At 52.2% G+C, this 24,235-nt stretch overlaps 1 protein-coding gene across 10 annotated transcripts in view; it reads left to right on the top strand.

Moving 5' to 3' along the window:
* The window catches only part of Prdm16 (PR/SET domain 16), a 326,632-nt gene that overhangs the window by 21,891 nt on the left and 280,506 nt on the right, over positions 1 to 24,235 (top strand). The window contains exon 1 of one of the 10 annotated variants that reach the window (XM_076565799.1): positions 2,948 to 3,715. The exons of the other annotated variants lie outside the window; for them this stretch is intronic. Within the exon in view, the coding sequence (XP_076421914.1) occupies positions 3,682 to 3,715 (34 nt within the window). The 5' untranslated portion in view covers positions 2,948 to 3,681. Of the gene's footprint in view, positions 1 to 2,947; positions 3,716 to 24,235 lie in introns of those variants that run through there. 10 annotated transcript variants of the gene reach the window in all.

Here is a 24,235-nt window from a genome sequence, read left to right as displayed (position 1 = left end):
GTCTGAGTCTCCAACTGGTAAGCCTCATCATGCGGCTGTGTAGTACAGCCCAGACCCAAGGGTTCAGAGAGGGAACTTGGACAGAGAGTTGTATGTGTCCCCCAAAGTACCAGCTTCTAAGAGCAAACACAGCCGATTCTCAAGCCTTCTCATGCCCATGTCTTATGGGTCGAGGCTACCATGTAGGTGAGGCATGGAGAAAATTCAGGCATGGATAAGATGGGCATTTGTCCTCTTTACCTCTGTAGAAAAATATACCGTTTGGTGTATTTCTAACACCCACTGTCTGTGACCAGTGAGTGGGAAATAAAAACCGGTCCCTCTGGGACTGCTTGTACCCGGGTGAGGGCCACTTCTGCCTGCTGGCTGGCTAGACAGCCCTTGTTTGGCAAGGGTTGATGTCCTGTGTGGTTTTCACTGCTCCAAGCCTGGGGACCAGGGCTGGGATGGGAGCAGAAGCTGCTCCCACTAGTCACAAAGGGCCGAGAGACCTCAAGGTAAAACTTGCCAAGCCCAGGGCACCAGTGTGGCCTGATTTGCATGGATGGGCAGATGGACAGGGGACTGAGCTGCTGCAAGGCTTTTGCCTGTGGGTCTCATTGGACTGCATAGCAGTCCTTCCTGGAACTCATTACCTACTCCTTGGGAGCCAAGAGACCCTGAGTGTCAACCTTGCTGGCTGCCCTTGTGACTTTGCCCATTGCTCCTCCTGTACTGACCAGGACAGAAGACTGTTACCCACTCACAAATCCTCCTTTTTAACCCACCCTCCCCAGGCCCCGGCTAGCTGACATCTAGTTGAGCCCAGATGAACCCAGTGTGAACAGCTGAATTCAGAATAGCCTGCCTGGCACTGCCTGGTATGGGGATATCTGAAAGCACAGAGCAGGTGCCCCTCAGGTGCCCCAGTCTTCTGACGTCACATAGCTACTCTGCAGCATGGGTAGAAAGGGGCCAAGCCGGAAGAGGGCCTCACACTACCTGTCCCTAGAGAATCTTCTTCGTCAACCAGCTAATGCTTGTGGGACTCTGGAGGTGCTCCAGGGAAGCAGGGTATGGCAGTGAGAAGGACCCGGACCGAGCAGTATAGTTGGTCTCCATGTCCTCAAGACTCCAGGCACCCCCGCAGCATCCGTCCTTGTTTCTCAGCATTTGCAGGTGCCACAGATACTCAGATGCGAGAGCTGAGGGAGTAAATGTCTGTATTAAGCACAGCTGTGTTGCTATGCAGGAAAAGGGCGTCTGGGTTGGTGGTGTCCCTGTCCTCCTATGAAGAGGTGACGCGGGCCTCCATAGGAGGCGACAGTGACTGAGAGTGGAAACCTCTTCCATCTATAGCCAGGGCAGACAGCTTTCGAGTTCTCTGTTAAAGCGTGGGTAAAACTGACTGTGACCTGTCACACCCAAGCAGTGGTCCCAGAGTTCAGAAAAGGATCGAGAACTCACAGGAGAGTTTGTAGAGTGAGGTGTGTGCACCCCAACACCCCTAGGCAGAGAGCAGGCGAGACAAGGAACGGGTCCCTGGAAACTCTCAGCTCCAAGAACATTGTGAAAGAAGTCACCACGGATTTGTGTATTTTCTGTGGTCCTGTGGCCAGGTGCCGTGTTTCGGGAAGTGCCAAGCAGAAGTGGAGATTTTGGCTAGTGACTTTGGTCTGGAGAAGGTGGTGGCTGCAGTCAGTGTGGTCTGTGGCTGCTGGTGACCCAGAAAATGAACACTTGAGGGTGCAGGGTGGAGGGTGACCATGTCAGACTGAGCTGGCTGCAGGAAGGGGAATTCTCAGTAGACAGGAGCCAGCAGGCCATAAAGGCAGAAATGGGGGTTGGGTGAGAGCCGGGAAGGGGGCCACACCCCATGATTCCTATCCTTGCCTCTGAGCATGGCCAGGTGGCCACGGGCACACAACATGGAGAATGGCACAGATCTGTGTTCAGCACCGCTGGAGAGGGCTCTCTCGGTGAGTCGGTGACAGGTCCCAAGCACCCGAGTCTAGCCTCGAAACAAGGACTACAGCCCTTAGCATGGTGTTGGAACCAGGTCTGGCAGAGGTTTATCATGAAAGCAGGCATGCCCAGGAGAGCAGGCTTTGGGCCCCTTGCAACTCTGTGCTGGTCCTGGGATGCTGCAGCGCTCGGCTGTCACTTCCCCTGGGTCCTCATGAGCTGTGATGGAGAGGTGACTCCCACACTGGTGAATAACAGAACACTTGGCTTATTTGTATTAAGACACTCATTTGGTTGGAAAGCAGGGGCCATTCCCTGGGCTCTGCACTACAGGCTATTTCTGTTCAAATGAGCAAATCAGGGCGGAGGCTTGTGGCTTCTCAGGACTGTGTGTAGCTGGGAGGTTAGGGTCTCATCCCTGTTGCTGGTGACACATGGACTCCAGGCAATCACCCTTGGGTTCAGGAAGGAGGCGAGGTTTTCTTCTGTGTCTTCCTGCTGTGGGGGTCAGAGATCTCAGGCTTGCAATCCAACACCTTCTACAGCCACAAAGGAGCGCCAGGACAGAGGTGAGGCTGAGGGTCGGGACTGCCCATGTCCTCTGACCCCTCAGATCTCTTCCCACAGCACTTCCCACCACTACGCGGAGTTCCCAGCACTGACTCTGGCCAACTTCTCACTGCCCAGCCTGGCCAAGGTGAGAAGGCCCTTCCTGCCTTGGATCAAGGAGGCTTGAATTTCCCTTTCCTCTGCTTGCCCTGAGTTGCTGAAGGAGGCAGTTGAGTAGCGGGCTGGGCTTGGCATCTGGGGCTGTGGAGACGGGATAGTTAACCTTAACTGATTAAAGCTATTTGGGGTGTATCTTGAGACCATCTTCACTGCAGAACCCTGGCTCACCGTAGCTGGCATTTCACTCCCCAGAGTGGACTTGGTGGAAACTTCAAGATATCAAAGGACTCAGAGTGGGGAGGGAGGGGGTCGGGGAATGGAGGATGGGGTGGGGGCGCTCCCTGCCCCTCCCACTCTTTCTCCACCACACAGATGATTTAGTGACTTCTGGCCCAGGATGTCTAACATCCTGCAGAACTGTGGGGATTGCCTGCCCTCTCACTCGCCTCTCAGCCAGTGTGTCTGGTGCCTATCCATTTGGGGTGCATAGTGGGCTCCCAGAAAGGCCCAGCACCCTTAGGATTCTGCAGGGAAGGAGCAGCAGCTCTCTGCCGCCTCCCTGGTGCATCTACTCGGGTTCCCACCAGAGTCTCTGGCTGGAGGTTCCCACGCCGTGGCCCTCCTCCCTGTCTGACCGACCTCGCTAGCCCAGACCCCCGGCTTCCTCCTCAGCTCCCACCCGGCTTTCTCGAGGTCCCTGGAGCCCCTGTCCGCTTTGCCACTGCAGAGCTCCGGCCAAATTGGAACCGCTGGGAAAGAATGAGGTCATGGGAGGGGCGGCTGGTCGTGCGTGCAGGCCAGAGGGTCTGTTTTTAGAACCTGTACCTCTTGGCTGAGGCTAGAAAAAACTCACGAGGCCAGAGCTTCCCCTCTGGGCAGGCCTGTTCCTCTTCTGCCACACGGGCACCTGCCTTACCCAACCCCAGGTTCAGGGGCTCTTTGCTGCATTCCTTTAGGCCCCGGGTAGCCGTCACGTGAAAAGTCTATGGGCTGAGAAACAGGGAGTCTCCCTTTCCTGGACCTTGGTCCCAGGGCTGACAGCCTTCGGAAGCGTCCAGAGCAGAGTAGATGGTGAATGGTCTGTGTCTGCCTGCAGATCAAGGTGGGTATGTCTTGGCTTTGGTTCTCTTCATCCCCATGGCAGGCCTTCTAGAAGTGCCCAGGGGAGCCTCTTGAGTGTTCATCTGTATTCTTGGCCCAGCCCACTCACTGAGGTGTGTTCAAGATTACTGTGGGAATAGGCCCACAGTAAGGCAGTCGTGTCCTTATGTTCTGTTTCAGATCTGCTGAGGCCATTCTTTAATCCCTGACTTATTTTTTAGATTTTCCTGTGTGTGTGTGTGTGTGTGTGTGTGTGTGTGTGTGTGTGTGTGTATGAGATGTGTATGTGTGTACGTGATGTGTGTATATGTGTGTTATGTGTGTATGTACATACATGTGTGTATGTGTGTGTGATGTGCATGTGTGTGTGATTTGTATGTGTGTGTGATGTGTATGTGTGTGAGATGTGTGTGTGATGTGTATGTGTGTGTACATACATGTGTGTGATGTGTGTATGTGTGTGTGATGTGCATGTGTGTGTGTGAGATGTGTATGTTTGTGTGTGGAATGTGTGTACGTACATGTGTATGTGTGTGTGATGTGTATGTGTGTGTGATGTGTGTGTGTGAGATGTGTATGTGTGTGATGTGTATGTGTGTAAGATGTGTTTGTGTGTATGTGAGGTATGTGTATAAGATGTGATATGTGTGTATGTGATGTGTGTGTGTGTGTGTGTGTGTGTGTGTGTGTGTGTGTGTGTACATGCATGTTTATATGGTCTTTGATCACTTGAGGCCTTCCTTCCAAGAAATTACTTTCTGGGTGCTAGGTGCATTATCTGCATTTGGGGTCTGTGTTTAGGATGTGTGGGTCCCTGGGAATGGTAGATTGGAACTGAGACCCATCAAAAGCAGACCCATTTCTCAGATAAAGAAGAGTTCAAAGAATTCCTGCCTGAGTTGCTGAAGTCACAGAAGGCCAGGGGAAGGACTGGAGAGCCCTCCCATAAGCTGAGGGGACATCAGCAGTGTACCATATAGGAAGAGCTTTGGGTGCTTTGGGCTTTTGGCTGGCTATGTGACATCAGGCTAGTTTCCAGCCTCTCTGAGTCCACTTCCTGGCTGCAGAGTGAGTGCATGGTGTCCACCTGGTAGGGCTGCTGAGGCCACGTGTTCAAAAGGCCTGGAGATAGCCCAGCATGTTCTGGGCCAGTGAGCCTTTCTTAATGACAGCATAGTGGCAGATAGGCAGTCATGTCTGTGCCCTGGCCTGTATTCCTCTTGGGCAGAGCCCACTATACCTCAACAGGTTATTGACTCCAAAGTGTATGTGCATGGTGCTAACCTGTGTGTGTGTGGTGGGGCACTCTGGGGCCTTCCAGTGTGTGTGCTGGGGAGAGTTCTCCAGGCCCAGACGTGACCATGTTGAGAGATGGCTGCGCCCTGAGTCAGGCTGACCTTTGCTGCTGGTGGTGAGCAACCTCTGAGCCTGATAGGACCCCATGGGTGGCTTTGGCTTCACTCTGCTGGATTCAGGTTCCAAACAGATGCATGGCTATGGGGATAGAAGGACCTTTCCAGGCCTGCCTTGCCCAACCTCAGCTGAGTGGGTCTCTTCAGGGCTAGTGTCACCATGATATGGCTCAGGGCCCACTGTGCTTGGGACCTTCATCTTTTGGGCAAGGTTACCCTTACTACCCACCCAGGGATCCCCAGAAATACTTGATGTGTCTGGACCAAGAGCTCACTTATTATCTTCACTCCAACTCCTTCCCATGAACCTCCCCCATCAGACTCCCTTCTGGAGAGCCAGGACTGGCCAGGAAGGGGAGAGGAATCAGGCTTCAGAGGGCATTGGGCATGAATGGCCTTCCAGGAATCTATAAAGATGCGGAAGGGTCTGGTCCCCATAGTTCTCATGGCAGAACCACAGAAGGGAGGTTCCTTCCCAGAGTGGGTGCCCATGCTAGCACCCTGCCTGGTAAAAATGGATCTAATTTTCAAAAGAGGGTAAACGTGCTTCTGAAGCCTCAAGATATCCTGAATCCTAAAGACACAAAGGGACTACTTGGCTGGTCTCAGAGCCCCTTCCTGCCCACCTATCAGAACTGACCACTCCCTTCCTTACATTCCTGGTCTCTGCATATTCTGCTAGGAATATCAGGTGCTGGGCCTCGCGTTCGCTCCCGTCCTGTGTCTTGGCCTCACTAGCTGGGTGAATTGGAGGGAGGTACTGTGTCCCTTCAGTTGTGACACTGTCATCTTCCCACCTAGAACTGGACAAAGTGTTTAGCAAGTACATGAATGGTGAATGGGCAGAGAAGGAACTGCCTGTCCCTTAATGAGTATGGCATGTCAGCACCCCTCTTGAGCCCCAGTTAGCACTCCTAGCATGTCAGGAGACATGAATACAGCTGCTTGAGGGTCAAGGCTGCATGCAGTGGGGATTCCAAGGTGGGATTTCTTGGTGACTTTCTCCTTGTCCCATGAGGTGTGCTGGACCCAGGAGGCAACTCACTGAGACCTTCGCTGTAGGGACTCAGAGCCAGTGAGATCTAGCTTGGACCCCCACAAGAGAGCCCTTGGTCCCCAGAGCTCTCAAAATGCCTTGAAAATGTAGGTAGTGCTTCCCCCAACCCAACTGCAGGGCCGCCCAGGGGACCCAAGGATGTAAAGGGATTTGGATTCAATTTCTTTAAATGCTTGGCACGGGGGGGGGGGGGGGGAGCAAGGGGGGTGGCACCATGTGCCCTAGAGCCATTTACTTGACACTGGGTCCCACTCAAAGGGGGTTAGAAGGTCATGATTCTGTTGACTCTGTTCCTTAGTTATTTGTGGTGCCCTGAACATCCTAAGTGTATCCTAGAGAGATGTTCCTTCAACTTCAGACCTTCTGCAGCCCCACATCTAGATCTAGGACACAGAGACCTGCCACTAGACCCTGGAAGGCCTTGGGGGCATCCTCACACCTTCATTCCCATGTGGCCTCATAGGAAATGGGCTTTAGTTGACGTTCATTTGTGTATTTTTTAAAGGGTCTGTAAAGAGGGTCACTCTGTGTAGCCCTGGCTGGCCTGGAACTCCTATGTAGACCAGGATAGCTTCAGATTTACAGTGATCCACCTGCCTTTCTCTTGAGTGCTGGAATTAAAGACATGCACCACCACACCTGACTCAGTGAATGTAAAAAAAGCGTGTGTGTGTGTGTGTGTGTGTGTGTGTGTGTGTGTGTGTGTGTGTGTGTGTGAGAGAGAGAGAGAGAGAGAGAGAGAGAGAGGGAGGGAGGGAGGGAGGGAGGGAGGGAGGGAGGGAGGGAGGGAGGGAGGGATGGAGGGAGGGATTGCAGCTCTTGAAGAGGACCAGGGTTTAGTTCCCAGTACCACAGGGCAGCTCATAACTCCAGTTCCAGAGGATCTGATGCCCTCTCCTGGCGCTCTTGGGCATTGCACACATGCTACAGATAACTTGCCGACAAACACACAAATACATAAAACATTTCTTTTCAATCTGAAAAGAAAAGAAAGAAAAAACTTCCACTACCCTCCAAACAAGAGTAAATAGACATCCTCTAGAGCAGTGGTTTTCAACCTTCCTAATACTGCAACCTTTTTAATACAGTTCCTCATGTTGTGGTGACCCCCCCAATCATAAAATTACTTTTGTTGCTACTTCATAACTGTAATTTTGATACTGTTATGAATCGTAATATAAATATCTGATATGCAGAATATCTGGTATGTGACACCAGGGGAGTCGCGACCCACTGTCCTAGAGCATGAATGAGAGGAGGCAGGCCAGGTAGGGTCCCCCTCCTCTAAACATGTCTTTATGTAATCACCAGGAGTACAATAGACTCCATGGAATACAGGTGAAGCCAGGGGCAGGTAGAAGGCGGCTTGCTTGAGACCCGGCAGTAACAGCCTGCTAGTCCAGTAATGTAACTCTCAGGAGGGGTACTCCTGGGCTGTCAGGCTTGAGGGTGCTTGCTGCCCTGAACTCTGTCCTCCGATGGACCCATGGCTTTGTGACTGCCTAGGTATTTCCCTGTGGATCTCCCAAAAATAGCCATAGTCATCTCCTGGCCCCAGTAGGAAGGAAAATCATAGAATTAGCTTTGCGTCCTTCTCTGTTTTTCTGCCCCATTTTAACTGAGGACTCTTAACCCCAGGACTGTCTAGGTATAGCCTCAGTCCAGGCAGTATGACTTCTCCCTTAGTCACCCCATTGCTTTTTGGGTCAGCAGTCTGGGCAGTCCTGGCCTCCCTGGTGCCTGTCAGCTCCTGTCTCCAGTTGCTTTCTTACGAGGTCGTCTAGTCAGATGTTCCTCAGGCTCAGACTGTGTTGTGTTCATTTAAGGTGTGTGGAGAGAGGCCTGAGGCCTTTGGTCTTCCTCCCCGGCTGGAGGGTGGGAACCAGAACAAGACACCCTGCCTGATCTATGACTTGGTCTCTGCATCCTTTGGAGGAAGGATGGGGAGACATGTATGATTGGCCTTTTGAGCATCTTTGCACGGAATTTCAGGCAGATCTGGAGTAAGTTTCTGGGGATAGCCACATGGAGAGCTCTTCTTGCCTCTTGGGCAATCAGGATGTGGTCCTGGGTCCGCACAGAAGCTCAGCAGGCCTGGTCAGCCTCATGGGCAGAAGCTGCACCCCAGCTTGGCCAGTGTACCTTGGGTTTTTTTTTTTTCTTCCTTTCATGAGATAGGCTAAAAAGCAACTGTTAGGCCAGTTTCTAACACTTGGTGTGAGTTGAGCTGAGATTTGAGTCAAGCACCTAGCTTCAGGAGTGGTCGGCTTGGAGGAAGCCCAGTTGTCCCAGTAGAAGGAAGACGGTCTATAGTGGGAGCAGAAACCCCTAAGACCCTGAGCCCCAACCTGGAGGAACAAGGTGACTCTGCAGAAATGCTAATGAGACACATCTTCAGGGTTGACAGACAGTGGCCAGGGAGCAGCGGTGCCATGCCTGTGTGTCTGGCATGCCTTCCTCCATGTACCGAAACCAGGTCTAGCTTGCCATGGTCCTAAACAACACCAACCACTGTTTTCTGGACAAGTTTCTTTAGTTTGTAAACAGTCTTTTAAAGAAGAAATTCTGGGATAGGGAGGTAACTCCATAAGTAGAGCGCTTGCAGCACAAGCATGAGGTTCTGAGTTTGGAGCCTTAGGACCCAGGGGAAGCCAGGTGCTGAAGCACACATCTGTAATCATGGCACTCCTGCCAGAGAGGCGAGAGAGGCAGGAGAGCCCCGGGAAGCCTGGAGAAGGCAGCAGTGAACAGCGAGAGACCCCGGCCCAACACTCGATGCTGTCTTCTGACATCATCACAGCATACAGGCATATGATGTACATGGGAAGATTTTTGTTTTTTGGTTTTTTGAGATAGGGTTTCTCTGTGTAGTTTTGGTGTGTGTCCTGGATCTCGTTCTATAGACCAGGCTGGCCTCGAACTAACAGAGATCCACCTGGCTCTGCCTCCCAAGTGCTAGGATTAAAGGCATGCGCCACCACCACCCAGCTTGGGACAATTTTTAGAAAGAAGAAATCCTCATTTTCTCCAAAATATGTGCTTATAGGACAGAATTCACACCCTTTATATTTTGACCCTCTCTCATGGTTTTGGATTTTGGACCAGAAAACTTCCTGCATGGCGCCATGCCTCTTCTGTCATCCATAGAGTGGCAGAGTGGAGAGGTCTCTAACTTGGCCTTTCCTATGCTGTAGTGTGGTGATCGGTGTAGACCCAGGTCTTCCCTGTGGTATGGACAGCTGAAGACCCTGTTTTTGACATGGACAGGAATGGGTCTGAACCTCTATTTGCCCCTAAAAGGAAACTGTAGGGTCAAATCCTTGTGTATCTGAGGATGGAATGAGGTCCTCCCAGCCGACTTCAGAGCTGGCTTCTGCTCATGGACAAGGTTGTGAAGGGGAAGGAAGAGCTATAGGGACGGCTGGGCAGGTGTGTCTGTCTCTGGAGGAGGGCTCCATGAGTGATTTGGAGCGAGTCACTCTGCTGTGTGATAATAATGAACAGGCTAACTCCTCTTGCATGGTGGCTGCCCTACTGTGTGATAATAACCAACAGGCTAACTCCGCTTGCACGTTGGCTGCCCTACTGTGTGATAATAACGAACAGGCTAACTCCTCTTGCACGTTGGCTGCCCTACTGTGTGATAATAACGAACAGGCTAACTCCTCTTGCACGTTGGCTGCCCTACTGTGTGATAATAACGAACAGGCTAACTCCTCTTGCACGTTGGCTGCCCTACTGTGTGATAATAACCAACAGGCTAACTCCTCTTGCACGTTGGCTGCCCTACTGTGTGATAATAACGAACAGGCTAACTCCTCTTGCACGTTGGCTGCCCTACTGTGTGATAATAACCAACAGGCTAACTCCTCTTGCATGTTGGCTGCCCTACTGTGTGATAATAATGAACAGGCTAACTCCGCTTGCACATTGGCTGCCCTACTGTGTGATAATAACGAACAGGCTAACTCCTCTTGCACGTTGGCTGCCCTACTGTGTGATAATAATGAACAGGCTAACTCTGCTTGCACGTTGGCTGCCCTACTGTGTGATAATAATGAACAGGCTAACTCCTCTTGCACGTTGGCTGCTTTGATTGCTGTTGTCAGTGTCCGACTGTTTGCTGGCCCCAGGAAGTGGCCGTTCCTCTATCACTGGCCAGAGCAGATCTGGGAGGTGGGTTTATCAGGCTTAGGGAACACAGTAACATCCTTGAGCTGAGCCAGCTGGGAGCAGAAGTAGACTATGGGGCTCAGGTTCTGTCTTCTAGAGTGTGTTTCTGGGGCCCATGTTGGGGCTGTGTGCAGAGGCCTTGCAGGAGGAAGGAGATGAGTGGGAACAGTGTGGTCTATAGAAGCTGGATCTGGAAGATCCAATGGCTTGAACACCCAGTGGGCTGCACCCATATAGCCAAGGAGAGCTGGTGTCCAGAACCCTGCTGAGGAGCATCACATGAGGAAACCGAGACAGAGACTCCCAACTCCAAGTGGAAATTGAGTCAAGTCACATCAGTGGCAGCAATGATTCCTACACGCTCTCTACAATTATTTCTTTAAGCAGCAGCAGACAGGGCAGTCTTGACACTGGATTACAAATACTTCTGTAGACTGGTTACCACTGTCCTTCCATGGACAAGTCCTCTATAAGGTTTCTGAAGTGTCCCATGGCCTTGGAGAACCAGGCCAGATCTTCCTGTGAGGCCCTCAGAACTGCCTCCCACACCTCCTTCCACATTCCCGGAGCTCCTTTCACTGCCCAGGAATAAGCTGCCTCTTATGATGTTTCTGGGCAGGAACGATGAGTGAGCATCCTTCTGTGAAGGGTTGGTTGATTTTTTTTTCTAGTGATCCATGGTGGACTCTGTGCATCTGAGGCCTTGCCTGAGATGGGGAAGGAAGAATCACTGTGGTCCTGAAGGGGAGAGGTGACGGGGTTCACAGAATCTGTACTAATGTCACTCCAGGGCCAGAGGGGATGTTTTGACCTCGCTTCACCGGTTGGGGCAGGGTCAGATGATGTCCTAAGCTTTGGGAGCTGCTCCCTCGTGGAAAATGCAGTTGGAGTTGAACATGACTCCTTCTCATGGCTGGCACCTTGCAAGGCACAGGGGACCTCCTTGCTGTGCCCCTTGATATGCTGAGATGAGATTGCTTGGCAATCTCCTCCCTCCGCCCTGGGCAGAGGAGCAAACACTTCCTTGAGAGATAGTGGCTTCCATCCAACGCACCTCTGCTAATCAGCAGCCATCGTGGGAAAGCCGCGATGAGGGCCGAGAAGCAGCGCATTGTCTGGGTGAGATTAAAGCCCCAGGGCTGTATTGTCTGGCCAGGGGATAAATCTTCGTGCTGTCACTCAGGCACTGAATTAAATTCCCCCTTGATTCTAAAGGGGCTTATCTGTGCTGAATGGGCGGCCGCCCCACAAGGCCGAGTGGACGTCCAGGCACCTTCCAAATGGCTCGGGAAGCAGCGGCCTTTGGGGAAGCCAAGGCCAGCAGCTGGTGAGGCCTCGACGATCCTGGCACAAGAGAGTGGGCTCAGTTTGAGTCTGTCCATCATCTACCCCAAGTAACTCACATGGAGGGGCCTAGTGTCAGTGGGGATATCTGTGGCAGGCACCCAGAATAAACAGCTATACCTACAGAAGGGCGGTGGTGGACAGTAGTGAGACTTCAGTTTAAACTAAAGAGTGCTAGCCCAGTTCAACAGGGTCTGGAACTTCCTTTGTACGATGATATCGGCGTCAGGGCCAAGTTGGGAAAGTCCCTCCTCCATCTCCCTCCAATTCCCACATTCTGGCCAGACCTGGCAGTGGTACTGTAAGCTGGGTACCACCTCTGCTGGCCAGGCACTACAACCCCTGTCCACACTTCGTGGGAGGAAGGATGAGTGCTCAGTGGTTTTCCCGAACTTGGAGCAGTGAGATATCTTTTAAACAGAAACCCAACTCACAGAGCAGTCAAAGGCAGAGTTGGGAAGGACCCCTAGCTAGACCAGAGCCTCAGAAGTCTTTTCAAATATGTAGAGGACCCATGTCAGAGAACTCACAGCTCAGAGCAGGTAGATGTGAGTCCAGGACACACAGGTGGTCAGATGAAGCAAGGCAAGGCCAGTAGAGGAGGGAAGTGTGTCTCAGCTGTCCTCTCTGTGTTCTTGAGGGAGGTGCAGACCAGCCCACCTAGACACAGAAGCACCAGGATGGACAACTGCCTAAAAGAGGAAACGGAGGGAACAAAGGTTGTCCTAGAAGACACCTCTGGATATGCAGCAATTGGAGATCTACCTATTAGCCTTCCAAGACCACCCTGAGCCCTGACCAGCATTCAGGACCCCTCTGCCCCATGCTGGGTTTGGATACAAACCGGATTTTGGCCTTGTCTATTCTGTGTGTGGAGCTTCCCTTGGACAAAGGGTAGCTCAGATGGGTAGAGACTTCTAGCTAAGCACATACCTTTAATTGTCCTAAATGCTTTAAATAGGAGATTTGGGTTGTTGCTGGTCTCTAAACACATCCAAGGTGGAACCAATTTATTGAGGATAGGAGTCAAGGGGTAGAGTCCATATTGGGACCCTGCAAGACTCTAGAGCAATGCTTCTCAACCTGGGGGTCGAATGGCCCTTTCACTGGGGTCACCTAAGGACCACCAGAAAACACAGATATTTACATTACAATTCATAACAGTAGTAAAATTACAGTTATGAAGTAGCAACAAAAATAATTTTATGGTTGGGGGTCACCACAGCATGAGGAATTGTATTAAAGGGTCCAGCATTAGAAAGGTTGAGAGCCACTGCTCTAGAGGGTCAGGAACTCTGGACTCTGTCCTGATAGTGTCTAGCCTTTCTGAGGGGTACATAGGCAGAGGCAGTCCTGTGCTTTGCATATCACCCTGATTCTCCACAGACAAAGGTGATCTAATGTGGCGAGACATACTTTCTTCTGCCATCCTCCAGGTGAAGCTGAAGACATCAGTAGGATTGGGACAGAGGACATGGATTCTGAGCATCCCAGGCTAGAGCGGGAGTAGTTGAGTGCGTTGTCTTAAGTGGCCTGACTTGGGCCTGTGGTGGGATGATGGATGGCTCTGCCTTTCCACTTCATGTTCATAGTTGGCATTAACCCTTGGGGGTTTATTGTCTCAAGTCCAAGATCCAGATATGATAGGCTCTGTCTTCTGAGACCTCTTTGCTTGCCTTACAGACAGTGCCCTGTGTCCTATGGTGGTTGTCCTGTGTCTGTCCTGAGCACCTGTTCTTACAAAAACACTAGTCCTTGGCTAACTAAAGATCCATTTTAATGTAATCACCCACATAAATACCTGTCTCCAAACAGTCATATTCTTGGACACTGAGGATTAAGGCTTTAATATAAGACTTTTGGGGAACACAGTTCAGCTATCCCAGCCTCCCCTCCACAACCCCTGTGACTTGTGACTGCTTCATTTTGACTCTATAGCCACCTTTCTCTATAACTGTCTTAACAACCCCAGCCCTCAAACTCACCGGCAAAGGGCTTGCAGGGGCAGTGCGGAACACCTGTGGATGGGGTCTGGGCCATCTGAGCATCCCTGGAATGGGGGTGCGAGGCGGGAAGAGTGAGGAAGCTGTAGTCAACCCCCACATCTTTCCTGAAAGAATCCAACCTACTTCAAAGAGAGGCCTGGAGTCTGGAAGCGCCTGAGGAAATCAGGGCTGCTCTGGAGTGTACAATTTTCCCCATTTTGTGGGGTTGATCCTTTTCAATAAGATTTCAAGGGAATAAAATCAACAGGCCCCAGGAAATTTGCATATGGCTACTTAACAGCAATTCTGTATTTTTTTTTTTAAAGAAATAAACACATCCACAAACTTCCCCAGCCATTGGGCGGGACTACCCTGGGAGTTAACGGTTCAAACCTTTACAATTTTTTAAAACCCAGCAGCTTTCCATAACAAAGGGCAAAATTCACAAACAAATTGCCTTCCTCCCTGCGCCTGGCCTAGTGTTGATAACACAGTTTCTTAGGCCACCACTGAATGGTGATTCCCACAGAGGCAGGTCCCCCGAGGTCTGCAGAGAACAGCGTGGCTTGGGATGTAAGTGTGCGCTGCCCCTGCTACTCTTTTCAAGACTCCAGCCAGCAAGTGCCATTGTGGGGACCAGGGAGGCAGCATGGAAGGCAAGAAGGCTGGGCAGAGACATCCAGGAGCTGCTGTCCTGATGGAAGGTGCTGGAAGGTCCTGGAAGGGTCTGGAAGACAGGTGCCTTTGTGTAGGATCTCATATTGTAGGGCTCCTGTGTACACTATCCCTGGGCACACAGCCCAGGGGGAGCCGGGGTTTTAGGACAATGCAGACCTTTGCAGCAGGCAGGGCCCCTAGGGGCCTGTTCCAGAGACTAAGAAGATTCATGCTCAAGCTTGCCCTTAAGCAGCCCTAAGCCCATTGAGCACAAGAAACCAGGAAGCCCGGCCAAGTGAAAGGGCTGAGATACATCTCTCAAAAGTTCCCGTGGGCTCAGTCCTAGGGAAGACTCTTTGGAGACCCAGCTCCTCTGCTTCCTAGCAGGACATCCTGGCTTTCACACCCCAGTGAAGCCATCTCCAGTCAGGACCCACAGCCCCCTCCCATGGGTCCCATCCTGTTTCTAGCTGGGCATTTCTAAGCTGTTGTCATTCCCACTAAAAGACTATGACTTCCGAGGGACAAGGATGCTTTTTTTGTTCCTCCCAGCTCCTAGTAGCTCCTGGTCAGTTGGTACTCAACACAGGCACTGAACACATGGATGAAGGGTAAATACTCACTAAGATGAGAGGGTACATGTTAGAAGACAGGGCCCTTGCAGCTAGGGGACAGGACAAAGCAGTATTACCCAAGGGGTCCAGTTAAGAATGCCTGGGAGGTAGGCAATTTAGGGCTATTCCATGAGAGCCAACCCTCTCACAAGCAAAGGAAGTGAGTCTTCCCTAAGGGGAGGGACCTCTGCTGCCCATAAATCTACTGAAGGATTCTACCTGGACCTTGAGGTCAAGAGCCAGCCAACCTCTTCTTGTGTTTCTTTTGGTGACAGGTCCTCAAAGGTCAGGACCCTCTCATCACCAGTAGCCAGGCAGTGGACTCTCACGGAAGCACAGTGGTGAACCTGGCACTTGGACCTGACCAAGTACCCTTAGGTAGCCATCACTCTGGACCCCAAAGGGTTAAGGAGCAAGTGCCGGGGGCTTTGTTCGGGGCATCTCATCAGATGTTAACCTACAGCCTGTCCCCAATCCCTTCCTTATGACTGTGATTAGTGTTGCGGGGATGAATAGGCCCCTGGATTCCTATGGTAACCTTCAGAATGCATTCCTTGGGCGGGCTCTGCCTCCAACAGTAATTACATTCCTAACTCAGGCCCAAACAGCATGCTAATTAGCTGCTCGGGAGCCTGGCTTCAGGTCCCTGAGAAAGGGGCCAGAGGAGGCCACTTCTGTTTACAACATCCTTCCCCTTCTCTTCCTCATACAGGACAGGGCCCTGGGAGATGCTCAAGGCAGCAGGGTGGATCCACACGGGCAACACAGCACCAAAACCTCACCCAGTCATACTCAGTGACCCTGGAAATTACCTTGACCATGTTCTTGTGGGGTAAGGGTAGAGTAGGCCCCACAAGATCTCCCCAGTCTCTAACTCCAGGAAGTTGCTGTCTTTTGGTTTTCTGATGATAGACTCCTGGGTGCAGGCCCAGGGTCAAGAAGGGACTGGAGTGAGGCTCCTCTTGCCCCAGTGAGTCCTTTTCCAAGGGGTACCAGCCCCATTCATCACTTAGCACATTGATAGAGCCATGTTGGGTAAGCCAGAGGCCAGGGACACAGAGAGCAGCAGATAGAAGGCCAGCCTTGCAATTGCATGTGTGTGAGAGGCAGACAATATTTGTTCAGATAAGAGCTGGGCTCTTCAGATAAATTGGGGCGGGGGAGCATTCTGTCTGGAACCTGAAGAAAGGACACAGGCCATAAAAGGCAGAAGCTGCTGTGGTAGAAAGTAGGAGAGATGCAGCGTTGGGGGTCACTGAGAACCTGATGCCTCCAGAACCCGGATGCTGGCCATCAGGGAGGGCAGGAAGCCGTGGAGGGTGAGGGTTAGAATGGAGGGCTTATGGCCTGTTCAAGGCAAACCAGCTTAGCTCCAGGTGTTAGGGAAGGAATGATCTTTAGTGAGGGAGGAGTGTGAGTAAAGTTCCATTTGTCGAGTGAAATGTGGGTCTCCTGCAAGGCCTTGGGGTCCAAGGGAGGGGCAGAGACTAGAATACGATGGGAGGGCAGGAGTCTGGAGTGGCAGGAAGTGATGGTGGGTGTATAAAGGGATCTGCTTCTCCTCATTTCTGAATGCCAATGGATGGCCAGGATTGACACAGGAAGGGGGTGTGTTTGCTGAGCATCAGGGAGGTGGCACTGCCCATTGCTGGGGCTCCACAGGTGGGCAGCAGGGGTATAATTGGCCAGCTCTGGCCCAACAGGTGCTATTTCCTGCTGGGCAGGTACAGCCCCATGACTCCTTATTTCTTCCAGCATAGCCTTCTTCACACCCCTTTAGGGTGGGGACACTGGATGTCACTGAGTGTTGGTATCTTCTGTTACCCTGACCTCAGAGGAGGACACAGGCTCTTAGAGGGTCCATGATGTCTGTTATTCAGAGTTATAGAAGGATGGCCTCTAATTGTGCTGTGTGCAAGAACCACACTGTTCCCTGCCAGCTTTGCCCCTGCTGGTGCTCTGGCCTGCTGGTCTTGAGGACCAGTCTGGTAGGTTGCAGATGGCTTGGCCTGCATGCAGCCATGGGGGCCGTGGCTCCTACCCAGAGTGGCTGGGCCCCAAGGAGCCTGGACTCGTGATTCTGCACCCAGGTGGTTTAGCGTATGGGGCTTAAGGAAGGATTAGCAGGCTCAGAATCTGGAAGCCAGCGGATCCTTGGTGTCAGTCTGCACAGCTAATTCTACTGTAAATAGAGCAATCTCTTAAGTATATATCATTTAATGCTGGGCAGGGAGCCCACAGATCTCCCCGACAGCAGCCTCTTCTCAACACACCTGCTGGTTAACTTCTCTGGTCTCAGCCCATTTCCCTGTGGCTGTGTTTGTGGTGAGCTTGTGAGGGTAACACAGTAATTATGGAGAGCGTTCTGGATAGATTCTAGTCTCCTATTGTCCTTCCTGCCGGACTAACACCTTGGCACCACCTTCCCTTGTTTGGGAGATACATGATCCCTGAGAACTCTTTGGGCCAAGTGTGGGCCACCTCCCCAGGGTGCCTGCCCCTGGGTCTCGGTTCCTTCTTCAGCTCAGCCAAGATTTGGTCTTACTCACCGGATCATCTGCCAGGCTCCCCATGCAGTAGCCATTGCATGTCCAGCCTGGGCCTGGAGTCTCTTGGGTGATCAACACAGAATGCAGGTCAACTTAAACAGAATCTGAGGCTCCTGTCTGAGAGGGGGCCAGACAGTGTGGCAGGTGACAGGAAGCGGAGAACGAGCCATACTGTTCCCTGATCACGGCAAACCTGTGAGTTTGGGGCTTTTAACATCCTGATATTGTGGTCTGGGACACACTGTCACAGCACTCTAGCTCTGAGCTGTATTCCCAGCCTAAGTTTTGATTTTTCTGTAATTAAAGTTCTTTCTCCTACTGTGGATCTCAGTGTTTGGTGTAAGGTTGATTTCATATGTGGTGTGGGGTCTGGATCTAGCCCAACTGTTGGAGTGATCACCTTGTACTAATGACGTGCATGCTGAAGGGTGTGTGCACTGTGTCGAATGCTGACATCTGCCCTGGGAGTAGATGGAAGTCCTGAGAGACTGGTGCTGCTGTTGCTCGAGGCTGAAGCTCAGCACAGCATGTACAGCCAGGCTCTGTCCTCACTAACCTGGAAGCCACAGTGTAGCTAGCTCAGGCCTCGACTCTAGAGCATGTTGCTGCCATTATAAGGCTAGGGACGGAGTACAAAGCGCCAGCCCTGTGCTTTAAGCCCCACAGGCGGAGACAGTGACCCCTTGCTGCTCTAACATGGATTCTTCCAGACAGTAAAATAGTCAAAACAAAGTCATGCCAAAAACAGGTGTGTACTGTGCGACAACCAGTGAGGTGGGGGTCACCTGGTCTCTGGTGGTGAGAATCTTCCGGCTCCTGGGAATGTTTCTCTCCTTGGCATTTTTGCAGACTGATATGCTGCCAGCATCTTCAGCTGGATTAAAAGCTGCGGATTTCAACTTCTAATCGTTGTTAGTGTGACTTTACCATTGGTAAAGGGAGGTAGGCCATCCCATCCCACCAAGGACACTGGCTCTGCCTTCTCCTGCATGTGTGGCTCAGTGCAGCTTTATGAACAGATACAGAAAGGTTTCTCTCCACAGAGCTTCCAGAAATTGACTGGCTTTTAATAACTGTCTGGTACTTAGTCTTTGCAGAGGCCCTAGTGTGCCATCGAAGTATCAGGCTGGAGGGAGTCATGGCTTGGGATTTACTGAGCAACCATCAGAGAGGCTCTGCATTTTGGTAAGGTGGTCCTCAGCGAGCAGCCTCCCACTCAGTGGGAGCAGGGTTAGGGGGAGTTTCCCTCTCATCTTTGACTGAAGATTAAACCCATCATCCTGAAGTTGGGACCAGTGGGGTCTCTTTGTTTCCATGGACAGGAAACATTTGCCCAACGATGCTTACCTTATGCCCTACAAGGAGCTTCAGGAATGTGTTATCTACAGGTAAAGGGGTAGGCTGTGGGCTGCTCTCCACATATAGGGCAGACTCCAAATGGGGTCTTTAGACATTCTCAGGGGTACCAAAGATACTCTGTTCCCCCAGTCACCAGCCTTTTCTCTCCCCATTGCTCTGGCTGAACATGGGAACCTGCACATCTGGGAGTCCTAAGGGACCTGAGTCTGGGATGAGATAATCAGTCCTCTGAGGTGTAGACAGTTCTGCTCCTCTTCTGCACCCAAAAGGCTTCACAAAGTTTGGGCAGCCTCAGAGAACAGGGCTCCTTTCATGTAGGTTGGGAGGATAGTGGCTTCCCTGGATGCTGATCCTCTGGACTACTGAGTCCCTGGGAGTATCAGGGGTCATGTCCCACATGGACCTTGGGACCAGTGCACACCTGCATCCTGTTCATCCAGTCCGTGTCGGTACTGGTACAAGGCCCAGGAGGCCTCAGGAAAGCCCACCCACTCCATACTGCCTCTAGCTGTCAGGCCTCACCCATCTGTCCTTGACCCTTAATCCAGAGCAGAGTATTTTGTTCTGTTTTAGTAGTTCCCATTTCTCAAATATTCACACATATCTATACAAAAGCAATGGCTTGTTTCTAGGAGAGGTCAAGAGTAGCTTGATGTGACATTCTTCCCCTGGTTGACATCTCTGATCTGTGGAATCCCTGTGGTACTGGATAAAGCAGCCATGGGAGCCAGAGGGTTTCTAGATGAGCTGTGGGGGAGGCATGGAGCACACGTGTGGAGACAGAACATGGGTTGTATTGATGGAAACAGTGCTGTATTCTTGTTTTCAGCAAGACTGGGTGTGCCAAGAGCAGGAGGCTTGAGACTGACAAAATCTGAGTAAGATGGAGAACATGAGGGTAACTGGTGCCTGGTTAGAACGAGGGGAAGGGCCGGGAAAACTCTGAGGGATGCCTGGGGAGCACACAGAGATGATGGACTTGGAGGGGCTCTGCCCTGGGTCAGTTTACAGGAGTCTAGACAGTCGTGGGAGCCATCTGGGTCCATGGACTTGCAGCACCCGCTCCGTTCCCACTCTCAGCTGTGGGTCCCTGTGGTGCCCACACTCCCAGCCTGCCTGCCAAGTCCCCTGGGAAGGGCAGAAAGGAGGGAGCAGCTTTGCCCTTTGCCACCCCTGGGTGGGGGCAGGTCTTCATAGGCCTCTGTGTGTTCCCTGTGCTGAGCAGGGAGGAGTGGCGTGATGGGCAAGATTCTCCCTCTTTCCGAGGGCGAGGCTGTGGAGGGGAGGAATCCACACAGAGGCAGGATTCTTGTGGAAGGGCTGAGAGCCAGGCAGGGCACTGTGAGGGACCCTGGTGTGCAAGGACTGCTGTGGGAAGGAAGGGAGGGAGGAGGGGAGAGAGTGTGGGGAGAGGGAGGAGGAGAGAATAGGAGAGCAAGAGAAAGAGGAGGAAGGGGAGGAGGGCAGAGAGAGAGGAGGAGGGAGGGGAGGAGGGAAAGGAGGTAGAAGAGGAGGGGGCAGACGGGAGAGGATGAGAAGGAGAGGAGCAGAAGAGAGAAGAGAAAGGACTGGGCAGGAGGTGGAGGGCCTAAGCAAGGTGGGGGCATGGGGCACATGCAGCCACAGCCTGTCAGGGCAGTGTGCACACCCCCTCAGGGCAGGGGCTCGTCCGGCTTTCAGGTACGGCCTTTTGTCTGCTGCCCCAAGCTCGCCTGTCAGCCCCGCCGTCAGAGGCCTAATCTTTTTTCTTCACGGGCTGAAAAGGCCCAGCATCCCATCAGGCGACACACTGCTGCCTATTCTGCGTCCCCGCGGAACCCAATCACTGGACAGCGTGGCTATAATTCACTCCCGGCCCGCCCTTTGAAAAGGTGGGCCGCCTTGGAGCTGCTCCCCAGCAAGATAAATCATGTACTCGGAATTAACTTCCATTGAGAGGGAGGCCAGGAAGAAAGGCCGATGGCCCAGCGCGGGCGGCATGGAGGACGGGCGTTGATAAATGTCAGCCCAGATAATTTGGGGGCTGTGATTAAGATCTTATCTAGGTAGGAAGTAGTAGAAAGGACTGGCATCAAACTCCTGCCCACATCCATGCTTACCAACTGGCCTTCCCTGTGTTTTTAGGGTGGATTCAGATGGCAACATCACAAAGTCTTAGTGAAGGAGAAGTTGGATGGGGACCTTGGGAAAGCTGTGTCTCTCCCCTGGTGACAAAGGGCAGAGGCACAGAATAAAGCACCGTCTGTCTTTGTCTCCAAGTTCCCGCTTGTAAGAAATGTTTAAAATCGTGCACTGAGCCCCAGTGTGTCTCAGGGACCAGCCTCCCGCCCTGGCGTTCGCTTCCCTGACCTGTGTGATTTGATGCTTTTAAAGTTTCTCTAGAACGCAGCATCACTAAGCCCCCTGCCCCCAGCCTGTGTGTATACAGGGCTCTGAAGGCTGTGTGTGCCTTTCGTTAGTTCATAAATGCACAAGGAGAGGACGTGTTCTGGAGACGCAAACCGACGACGGCTTCCTTTTACAGCCTGGCCTGGTGGACTTCGCTTGGATATTTATTTTTGCTACCAGCACCTTTGGTAACATGCAGCTCAAACTGTGGCTGTGTGAGGAGAAAAGACTGCTTCTGTGGGCTGTCCCTTCAAAGACCACTCGCCACGCTTCCCACTCCATTCTGCACAGCCTCACTTCCAGAGTCAGGGCCTTCAGGCAGGGAGCTTCTGAGGACTCCCTGCTGCTGGGCAGCTGCTAGGTAATGGAGGATCGCACTTTTATTGGCAAACGCATATGATATCTTCAAGGTCCATAATTAGAGTCACTTAGACCGATCCCTAGGTGCCTTGTGTTCTCTGAGCACAAGCAGCCCAGCTTCCTGGTTCTGCCATAGCCAGAAGGAAGAGGGTTGAGGAGGAGGCCTAATAAAAGAATATGTGTGAAAACATGGCTCTCCAACCCAAGGTCCAAGCCTGAAAGTGACTGGTCCTCTGCCAGAGTCCAGGAAACCACTGCAGTGCCCAGGGACGGCACACAGCTAGTGTTCCATCAGTGTGTTGAGGAAGAAGAAGCTGATGGGCAAAGTATGGGAAGAGGAACAAGACAACTGATCCTTAGGCCAAGGCAGATATTTAGTCCACAGAGATGGGCAGCATCCAAGACTCACCTACTAGATGCCATTATTTCGCCTGACTTTCTTGCCTGCCAGGCTTGTGTTCTATTATTTTTAATCCCACTGGTAACCTACAGAGAAGTTTAAGGGGGGCAATTCTACCCGGTTTTAAACATGAATTTGTGTTCAGGTGCTCATTCCTAGGACTGAATTGTATTAAGATGGTGGTGTTTAGGAACGTGGCCACACAGACGCACCTGTAGTATAGGGTGGGTGGTTCCTTTCCAGATGATCTCAAGTCTCCTGAACCTCACCAGGCACTCACTCTCAGCCTCACCAGAAACAGTCCACAGGTCATCTCCGAGAGGATGAACCACAGATGCCCCTGTGGGGGCACTGCACAGACTAGGGCAGGGACCCCCGGTGTAAGGGGGCTCACCCCTTTGTTCTTGTGCTCACTCACTGCCAGTCCTAGTGTGGAGACACTGTGGAATTACTGGATGTGGCTCCTGGAGTCGGATGATTTTGGGTTTTGCCCCAGCTTGGGTGCTTCCAGCTGTGGCACTCTGAGGGGACGTGCTGCCTTTCCACTCACTCTGTATCATCAGACTCACTCTGTTGAGTGGTCAGAGGGATACCTCACTTCTAGTGAAGGCTTCATAACTCAGGAGGCGGGGCGGAGGGGCTGTGAGCATGTGGTAGCCCATTAGCATCCACCAGGGAGGGCTGCAGGAAGGCTTGGGAAGCGGTGGGCAAAACAAACACCGGACTCCTGAGCAAACCCGGCAGGACGGGGACCATGACAAATGGTGGGATTGTGTCAGCTCTGTGCGGATCCTACTAGCGGCACGCTGGACTTTGCACTCGGAGAATCAATACTCCATCAGGCAGGAGAGCTCCAGGCTCATGAAAGCATTTATGTAGACAAAGGGGAGGCCAGTGATAGTCTGTGCACACATTGCCTGTGGCACGTCTCCTGTGAGCCAACCAAAGCCACACCCTGCGGGGGCCCCTGAGAGGTGGAGGGTCTCAGTATCCTCCCTAAAGTCAGGCTGACGGCTGACATGGCATTCAGGTTTGGCCTGTAGCCTGACCACAGAGATTCCTCTCATGCTGACGGGGTGCTGAAGGGGTGTCTAGGTGGCTGGTGATAGGTTCCAGGTAAGGTTCTATAAAGCTGCCTCGGCTCTAGCTATCCCCCTGCCTCGTCCCCTCCTCCCTGGCTTCTCTGGAGGAGTGAGCTACATAGTGCCAGGCAGAAAACGATATGGCCTCCTGCCCTGGGGGTGGCCGAGTGGACTTGAGATTTCCTGGTAGGCTCCCAGGCAGGCTGCTCATGGTCCTGTTGGGTAGTGTGTATGTGTGATAGGGCAGTGGAGCCAAGTCCAGAGAGGTGTATATGGCCAGGGCCCCTCAAATGGGAGAAGTCCTGAGAAGTCTTTAATGTTAGGAAGATCAAGGCCAGACCTAGCCCAAGAGACCATTGGTAGCCTACTTCAGTTCCTGGAAGTTATCTGCGGGACCACCTTTCATCCCTTATGAACAGCAGGAGACGGTCCCAGGCCACAGGGTGCCTCAGGTCTCTGACACTGTCCTGAGTTTATGCCCTGTTGTATACACTAAATATATCTTCTTGCTAAAACTGAACCCCTAACATTAACAACCCAGGTGCCCAGGATAGACACCTTTAACCTTCTCCTTGGTCTTTAAGGGAACCTCACCCCCTGGCCTGGGTATGGTTATTTGGGGCATGGACTCAGCTTCTCCTGACCCCAGGTCTGGCCATAGACACTATGCTGCCCGTCCATCTTAGGTCTGTACCCAGGCTCTGGCCATGTATCGGCTAGGATTTTTATTTTATTTATTTATTTTTTTTCAAGATGGGATTTCTCTGTGTAATAGCCCTGGCTGTCCTGGAACTCACTCTGTAGACCAGGCTGGCCTCGAACTCAAGAGATCCACTGCCACTGCCTCCTGAGTGCTGGCGTTAAAGGTGTGTGCCACTGCCTTGCATCACCAGGATCTTTGCAAGGTTGGTGGAGTAGGAAGGAGAGCTGGTGGTCACTCTGTGTTGCCCTTCTACCCAGGTTCTGTGGATCTGCCCTGACTGACGATGTAGCTTAAGATTACGGCCCTCACTGCTGAGCCTGGTGCCTCTAACCTGCCCCAACCAGCCCTAGACACCAACATGTTTCCTAGTACAGCAAGGCCTACGTCCTTTGGCCCATTAGGAATCACAGCCGAGGCCATTCCCAAAGTGCAGAAAGG

Source organism: Peromyscus maniculatus, chromosome 2 (assembly GCF_049852395.1).
Source record: "Peromyscus maniculatus bairdii isolate BWxNUB_F1_BW_parent chromosome 2, HU_Pman_BW_mat_3.1, whole genome shotgun sequence".
In the NCBI taxonomy this organism is placed as follows: domain Eukaryota; kingdom Metazoa; phylum Chordata; class Mammalia; order Rodentia; family Cricetidae; genus Peromyscus; species Peromyscus maniculatus.
This window is presented reverse-complemented; position numbering and strand designations above follow the sequence as displayed.